We start from the raw sequence: 8989 nt of genomic DNA on the forward strand, positions 1-8989 counted from the left end.
ATTTTTAAGTGAACAAAACCCAAACAAAATTATTCAATTATATAACACATTTTTAAAACTCAAGAGTTTAACAAACTCGAGTCCCAACTCAAAACTTAAGTTTCAAAAAATATACTACATAAACATAATTAAATAATTTCGTTTGGGTGCTATCTTCCTAAAATTTGACCAAAAGATCTTTCTTACCATACGCGCCAACAAAAAACCCCGCACTTCAATAACCCTGACTCCTCGGCACACAATAAATACACGCAAAACCCAAAATCAAAAGATTCAAAACTCAAAGACGCCTCTCTCTCTCTCTCTCTGACCGACCATTTCTCACTCTAGAAACCATGGACACCTCCACACTCCGTCTCACCCCATACCATTCCTCTCTCCTCCGCCCCAAACACTTCGACTTGGCTCCACAAACCTTCACCGGGACCCACACTACTACCGCCGCCGCCACCAAAAACAAAAACCGTTTGACAATCGCCGCCACTCTGTCAAAACCGACGGCTGAGATCTCCTCAACCGCCGTAACTTCCCGAGAAAATCCGTTACATGCGACCACGTCAGCTCCTTCTCCGCCGTCGCCTCGAATGAAAGTGTCGCCCGAGTCACTGCAATACCCGCCGGGTTTCCTCGGAGCTGTACCGGAGCGTACCGTCACAGAAGGCGGCGGTGAAGATATTCTCGAAGCAATGGGTTACCTCACCAACATACTCTCCTCTAAGGTCTATGACGTGGCAATCGAATCGCCATTGCAGTTCGCTACCAAGCTCTCCGAGCGTCTCGGCGTCAAGGTTTGGCTCAAGAGAGAAGATTTACAGCCTGTAAGTCATTTTCTTTTCCTTTAAATTTTCGAAAACTTTTGCCGAATTTCGAAGAAATTCATTGATATTACTCAGAATATTTGTGACCATGAAAATGATTGGTTTGCATGGGAAATCATTAGAATCTCTTGTAATTTCAGCAAATGCAGGAATTTAAATAGGAAATCATTTTCCATATTTTGGGCCAAAGCTTCAAATGGGAAAAGCACACCCCAAATTCGGAATATATGCAAAAATTCCTGGTGGGAAGTAATATTTTTTGGTAAAACGTTTTCCGCTATTACAAAACAGGAAAGAGTTTTGGTAAAACATTTTTAGTTACCAAACAACAAAAAAATATAGAAAACATTTTCCAGATAATTTGTTATGCTGAAACAAACCGAGTTTAAATTCAAGTGATTTATATGATACATTCATTCCTTTCCTTTTTCCTTGCAGAAGTTCCATTGTCTATATGGTCAAATGCAGTTGCTACTTGTTGCTTTTTTAAAAACTTTTATCAAATTTTTTTTTTTGGTGGTATGGGTTTATTTGTGTTTGAATAGAAAATTCAGGTTAATGGAATGCTCATGGTTTTGTTGCTGTGGTTTGCAGGTTTTCTCGTTCAAGCTGCGTGGAGCTTATAATATGATGGCAAAACTTACAAAAGAACAGTTGGATAGAGGGGTCATTTGCTCATCAGCTGGAAATCATGCACAAGGTGTTGCATTAGCTGCCAAGAAACTTGGCTGTGATGCCGTGATTGCTATGCCTGTTACTACGCCAGAGATCAAGGTACACCCATCTTGTACAATGTCAAATTTATGGTTGTATCGAGAAATATGGCTTCTTAATTGAGCTATGGATTTCTTCATTTTGCAGTGGCAATCTGTTAAGAAGCTGGGCGCCACCGTTGTTCTTGTGGGGGATGCCTATGATGAGGCACAAGCATATGCCAAAAAAAGGGCAATCGAGGAAGGCCGTACCTTCATACCTCCTTTTGATCACCCGGATGTCATCATGGGGCAGGGAACTGTTGGGATGGAAATTATGCGTCAAATGAAAGGCCCGTTGAAAGCAATATTTGTGCCCGTGGGGGGTGGCGGGCTTATAGCTGGCATTGCTGCTTATGTAAAGAGGGTTGCTCCAGAGGTATGTTAATTTTTTTTTTTTTTAATTCATGTAGTTTTGGGTTTAAATTGGTTTGATATGTTTTCAAGATTTCCTAATGATTTTCTAAGCAATTAATATATAGGGTGAAATTTTGGCACAGTTCCTTAAGTGCAGTGCATTAGGTTCTCCAATTAAATTCAAACACATGGTTACATTGACTAATAAAGTACAAACAATGTTATCTTTCCAAGGACAATTGAATGCAGTGCAATCATCTGTTTGAATTTAATTGGGGAATTTACTTCTCAAAATTTAATCGGGGAATCTAGTATTCTAATGTACTGATATATGAGTTTTTACCCTTTATGTTACTGTGTTATGCCTGGAAGCATTATTTAGATCTTGTAAAGTGCTTAAGGCAAGACACCATCTGCATGCATCTTATAATCAGAAGTAGACTGGGCTATGTATAAAAAGCCTTGAAGGCTATGCTGTTACAAGTTTCTGTGCTCGATGTGAATACATCTAAAGCTTGTTGGACAGCTTTGTACTTTATGTTAAGTCCAACCTGATCTGTATTTTTCTTTAGATAAATATGCCCAAACTGATCTGCATGACGTATAGTAATCTGAAAGAGTAATGTGATTTGGCTCTACATGCTTTTTATATCGTACTCCATGAATTTAATGGTCAAGGAAACCTATGTGATCACATCAATTGATAATTGAAATTAATTAAGGTTAATTCTTTTCCACTATATAAGTCTTTTCATAGTTTTGTCTTATCATCAAAAGTGATGACCCCTTTGCCTGAGTTGGGGGAGTTGGAAGCAATCTACTATTGCAACAGTTCTAGCCCTATCTTTTTTTAACCAATAGCAAACTTTGTTCCACTGATACCACGCATGCCTTCTTCAGTTCTTACCTCCTGTAAGGACTTCACCTTCTTGTAGTTATTGTTCATAATGTAACACAAAATTTGTCAATGAGCTCTAGCTCAAATGGCACTTTCTCATCCCTCAATAATGGGATGGGTGGGGTTTTTTTTTTTTTTTTTTTTTTGGGGGGGGGGGGAATACTTCTTAGGTTCAATACCTATGGGTGCTTGTGTAACTTACCCATACGAAAAAAAATCTTAACAGATATATTTTCTTGGTTATTCCCTTTTTGATTGATTTTGTGTGTGGTTGACTTGTTTCTTATGACATGACTAATTCATAATGGACACTTTTTTTGGTATATTTTATTCAGGTAAAGATTATTGGGGTGGAGCCTTTTGATGCAAATGCAATGGCACTGTCCTTACATCATGGTCAAAGAGTGATATTGGACAAGGTTGGAGGTTTTGCAGATGGTGTAGCTGTTAAAGAGGTTGGTGAAGAAACTTTCCGCTTATGTAAGGAATTGGTAGATGGTGTAGTACTTGTAAGCCGTGATGCTATCTGTGCCTCAATAAAGGTGAGATTACTATCTTGTTTTAAGGTTTGTTTGCAAGCTTCTCTGTTTTAATAATGATTATGCATTGGTGGGTGTTACTGTGTGAGGCAGTGCGGTAAACAGTGATGAAAGTTGAATTTCTGTCTGATTCAATTGTATTTCATTGGAGAGCTTAAATCTTTAAAATGGTATATGAGAGTTGCAATAATATTATATTCATGTTGCAGGACATGTTTGAGGAGAAAAGGAGCATTTTAGAACCAGCAGGTGCTCTTTCTCTTGCTGGAGCTGAAGCATACTGCAAGTATTATGGTCTTGAGGGGGATAATGTTGTAGCAATAACTAGTGGAGCAAACATGAATTTCGATAAACTGAGGGTGGTGACTGAACTGGCTAATGTTGGTAGGCAACAAGAAGCTGTGCTTACAACTGTTATGCCAGAGGAGCCTGGAAGCTTCAAAAGATTTTGTGAACTGGTATGTCAATGAAGCTTTGATGAACTTTTCTTACAAACAGCTTTCTTTTCCATGGTATGTAATGAGCTTATGAATTGGCAGGTAGGACCACTGAATATCACTGAATTCAAATATAGGTGTAACTCTGACAAAGAAGCTATTGTTCTGTACAGGTAAACCCCTTGTCAATCTGTATTAATTACAAACAAATTCTAAATCTTTCTGTGACATTTATTTCAATGAAAACAAACTTTTACTGGTATCCATCTTTTGGAATTTGGGAACATTTTCTTCTGTATGGTTTAAATGTCATCACCAATTTACAAAGTTTTTTTTTAGGGTATATGTGAGAGATGATTTGGTTGTTAGAAGTAACATGGGAAGCAAAAAAAAAAAATCTGATTTTTATTTTCAATATTGTGTGCAGTGTTGGCGTTCACAAGGCTTCTGAACTTGAAGAATTTCAAGAGCGGATGGAATCTTCTCAACTTAAGACTTTTAATCTTACAAAAAGTGACTTGGTTAAAGATCACCTACGATATTTGGTAAATATTCTCTGGATGAATTTTAATTTTTTTCTCATGATTTGATTTCTCTATTTTATTTTATACATTAGGCATGGCTTCCCAAAAAAGCCTTGTAAGCTTAGTTATATTGACTGGTCTTCTTTACAAGGAGAACCAGGGTTCATATCTCACAATTATCAAAAAAGAAACATTATGCATGGGTTCTTATGGTGTTAAAAATATTGATGCTGTAATGAAGACATCTTATATAGACCAAAAGAAATGATTTTTTTACTGGAGCTTCATAGAATGTTGCATTAGATGACTTCTAATTATGAAGATACCAACTCTCCAGGCTAGTTCCCTTTTAGTCTGTCTTTCTTTCCTTCTTTACACAATGTATTCCCATTTATGATTTTCTACTTTCTGTTCGTATCTCTTTTTGAGTTACTTTTATTTGTTTCAAGCACAGAGTGTTCACCATCGTGAACATGATGTTCTTATTATGCAATAAAACTTTGATTACTTATAAAAAAAAGAAGAAAAAGAAGAAAGCTCCACTTTTTGATCTCCTTTCTCTCAAATTCCTGAAGAGAGAGAGAGAGAGAGACTAAAACCTTGGGAGTCTGTTTATGTTGGAAAAAGTTCTAATTTCTACTTGTCTGGAATGGTGGAAATATGTCAACTAAGGTTTTGGCTAATGATATTTGGACCAAGTGGAATCTCCTCATCCTAAAAGTAAGGGGGTGAAGGCTAAGGTCATGCTGAGTTGTGTTTACCATTTTTTTTTGAAAAAAGAAAGAAAGAAAGAAGAATAAGTTAACAGGCAATCAAGAACCTTATTGTCACAACCCAAACCCATAAACAGGATTTAGATACTCAACTTGTCAAAGTACTAAAATTCAAATAATGGAACAGACCTTAACTGAATATCCACAAATAAGAAATCAAACCATCAAACTCTAATAAAATCCATCAAACTGAACTTTAACAATAAAGTCTCCTAATACAATCTCAAATAGTTTCACGAATACTAAGTTCCCTGTCCTAAGAAAACATAATAGCATAGTCAAATAACTAACTCAGCTCCCAATGGAGTCTTCGATCTATGGCTTCAACAATCATCCACCAAAAGAGATTCCACTGCTCTAATATGAAAGGGGTGGAGGAGGGGGGTGAGCTAGAAGCTCAATAAGAGACCACACCACATGATGCTCTCAAGCAACAATGCATATAATATTGAGCAATATATTTAAACCCTTAAATATATGTCAATAGTATGATAACAGATCAGTATAAACATTAAAGCATATTTCCAATATATCACTATTTTGCATATTTCCAATACTTACAGAAAAGAACTTTTACATAAAAAGTTTCACTATTTTGCAAAGCTTCTTAGAAACACACACACACACACACACATAATACAATATCTTCAGAGGAATCATGTTCCGAAGTCTACTTGCCTCGAATCACCAGAATATGTTTGGCCTGAACTATTCAGAGCAATGTCATTAGAACCTAATACAGAATTAGATAACTTACTAATTGAAAATCCTCTTAATAGATAAACCAGCCACCATGATAATCCTTGCATTAGCTATATAAAGCTTCTGTATGATTTTGTATCAAACCTAACATACTTATAAATATAAACCATTTGCACTATTCTGTAATATTCAATCAGGCCTTCCCTTACTACATGCTAAACATTCATATTGAAACTCATAAGAAGTTGTGATGATAGGCAAAAATAGTAGAACTAGCAAATTCAATGTATCATTTGATTTAATATCTTGGACATGAACCTATTATGATCTGCTCCTATCAATCATCCACCCTAGTAAAGTATCAAATCCATCAATATTAACACATGTTAGATTGAATCAACTTCAACAAATAAAGGAATACCTCTGTGGTCTCCCCCTCTTGAAGCTAGCACTTAAGGAATTGCAAAACACAGTTGTCACACTCAGGAAATTCAATGTAGAACTAATAAGAAGTTGTGATGATAGGAAAAAATAGTAGAACTAGCAAATTCAATGTATCATTTGATTTAATATTTTGGACGTGAACCTATTAAGATCTTCTCCTATCAATCATCCACCCTAGTAAAGTATCAAATCCATCAATATTGCCCCTCTAAAATAACACTCCAATTCGGCCCATGAAGATAAATCTCACACCAATTGGAACTCCATAAAAAATCAGCCAAGTAGTTACATATACCAACTACACTTAATATAATAAAACAAATGTGTGAATTCAATCAGACTTGCAGGAACTTAAAACAAAACGTGAGATTGTCCTCAACAATTATTATATAATTTAATTTGTTTTAATATCAAATAATTATTAATAATATAACGAAATGCTATGCTTTGAACTGGGTATTACACTCATTATCTCTACTTACAAAGAGTCTGTAGTGGGTCACTCTCTCCCATGAGTATGTGCTTGTAGTGGTGGATTATGGCACTAAGTTCACTTCATTATGGATCTCTTTCAGATGGGAGGCAGATCAACTGTTCAAAATGAGATTCTTTGTCGGTTTATCTTCCCAGAGAGGCCTGGTGCTCTGATGAAGTTCTTGGATGCTTTTAGTCCTCGTTGGAATATAAGTTTGTTCCATTACCGTGGGCAGGTTGGTATCAAAAACTTTCTGTTCATTGTTAATATTCTAATATGGAGGATTACACCTAGGATTGTTTTTTAATTGATCGAACCTGATATCTATCCTTTTTTCCTCCAAAAAAACAGGGTGAAACTGGTGCGAATGTATTGGTTGGCGTGCAGATTGCAAGTAGTGAGATGGATGAATTTCATGATCGTGCCAACAATCTTGGATACGAATATGTGGTGGTAACCAATGACAATAACTTCCAGCTTTTGATGCATTGATTAAAACCATCCTGCGATCTTAGCTCAACTGTTCAATTGGAGTGGGATTGATGCCAGACTTCTAAAGATTGCCAGGGAGGGACAGAAGACCTCCAAACCTGGTTCTAGTGATGGAGAAGAGAGAGCATGTTTCTGTGTAATGTTTTACCATTGCCCCTTTTATTTTCATTTTTGTAATTTATTGATTAGTGTAGTATGTGTTTCTGGGGTTCTCCAGCTATTCCCTTTGATGTTTAACTAGCTTTTCTATCTTTAATGTTTGGGACTATGGCATCAGAGGAGCAAAAGATGAGCTTTGCTCCTCTGATGCAATTGAAAACCTGAGATGGATGTGCTTGTGGTGAATGTCCTTGGATTACTTGGCAACTAATTCAGTAATTTGACAGGTGGGGTTAGTTATCCGGAAGTTTTACTGGTCAGAAGTGAGTCAAAGGGCTTTTCTTTAGAAATGTTTACAAAGTAAAAAAAAAAAAAATTGAAGCGAATGTACTAGTGAGCTTTTGTCTGTTCAACTAAGTTCGGAAATTTGATTCATATTGATCTTTTGAGAGAGAAGAAAATTCCTGTTATAATAATAACAATAAAAAAAGTGTTGGTGTCACAAAAAGAGGAGAAAGAAAGATACCTTTGCATTGTTGCTTAAATCAAGGTTCAATGATTGTTAATTGCAAAATTAAATATGTTATTGGGAAATGTTAAAAGGATGTTAGAATATAATTCCTGTAATAATTATATATGTTACAGTTTATAGTTATTATTAATATCATGTTGCTGAGTATTCATACAGTTCTGTTCTCATTTATGTTATCATTCAGGATGCTGGGTTCTGACAAAACGTAGAACCCTCGAAAAAAGCCTGTTGGGATTCATCATTGAAAGTTACGCAACTTAAGAATGGTGTTGAAAATGTTTTTATATGTTGGGAAGTGGGAACCCATGCATGATGAAAGTTACATCCTGGGTATGACGAGGTCAAATTTCTAAAGTTGAAGTGGAACTGGAAATGCAATAAAGTGCACATGCAGCTGTTGGTAAAACTAAAAGAAATTGTCCATTACTATTACCCTGTGAATCTTTTAGTTCATTGTGCTCGTGAAAAGAGCATAACCAAAAAGATTTACATGTTTTTTGCAAATTAAAAATGCAGAAAAAATACTAAAAAAAGGCAACTTTGTCTTATGATATGGATGTTGTAGGCTCTTAATACTTTTTTTGCTAAGAAAATAAAAAGAAAAAAGAATTCATAGATGTGTTCATTATTCCGTTCCACTTAAGCCCTATCGTGCAGGGTAGAGACCACCTAAGTACTAGATGAGGCATATCACTACTCAACCCACAACCTTGGACTCACAAAGTGATGCTCATGAGAACTTCCTACTATCAAACCATCATGGTGGCTCAAATACTATGTTAAGAGATCGAAAGATTGAAAGAGTACATCATAATTTAAAGCTCAAATAATGAAACTGAAAGTAAAGAAATGTCACTCGCACGAATTAATCAAAGCTTACCTTAGTAGGGTGACATAATGCCTAGTGATCCCATGTCTGCATTAGCTAAACATTTCTAGAATGAAAGAAAGATCCCAAAGGCCCAACCGAGTGTGAGGTAGAATGGAAAGGGACAAGTAACCCCTTTTAACCCAATTAGGCAAAGATGCTGAGTAAAGAAAGAGACGGGTAAGTTGGTCTGACTTTGTAAGTTGTGAGCCTTGAAGTAGGGCTAGAAAGGGCACTTTAAGATAGGCCTATTTACAACACTTTTCAGACTGTTCTTCA

At 36.1% G+C, this 8989-nt stretch overlaps 1 protein-coding gene across 1 annotated transcript; it reads left to right on the forward strand.

Moving 5' to 3' along the window:
* The first annotated feature begins 266 nt into the window (after nt 1-266).
* Nucleotides 267-7610, forward strand: LOC142610653 (threonine dehydratase biosynthetic, chloroplastic). The gene is made up of 9 exons (XM_075782528.1): nt 267-818; nt 1413-1592; nt 1680-1949; nt 3161-3367; nt 3574-3822; nt 3904-3974; nt 4229-4346; nt 6820-6954; nt 7071-7610. The coding sequence occupies exons 1-9, from the start codon at nt 336-338 to the stop codon at nt 7209-7211; spliced, it is 1854 nt and encodes a 617-aa protein (XP_075638643.1). The 5' UTR covers nt 267-335; the 3' UTR covers nt 7212-7610.
* The last annotated feature ends 1379 nt before the right edge of the window (nt 7611-8989 follow it).

The sequence above is a fragment of the Castanea sativa genome, chromosome 9 (genome assembly GCF_040712315.1).
Source record: "Castanea sativa cultivar Marrone di Chiusa Pesio chromosome 9, ASM4071231v1".
Lineage (NCBI taxonomy): Eukaryota > Viridiplantae > Streptophyta > Magnoliopsida > Fagales > Fagaceae > Castanea > Castanea sativa.

Coding starts and splice junctions, on each gene's coding strand:
- LOC142610653 (XM_075782528.1), top strand. CDS start 336: ATGGACACCTCCACACTCCGTCTCACCCCATACCATTCCTCTCTCCTC. Junction 1,950..3,160: donor TAAAGAGGGTTGCTCCAGAG/GTATGTTAATTT, acceptor TATTTTATTCAG/GTAAAGATTATTGGGGTGGA. Junction 3,368..3,573: donor CTATCTGTGCCTCAATAAAG/GTGAGATTACTA, acceptor TTCATGTTGCAG/GACATGTTTGAGGAGAAAAG.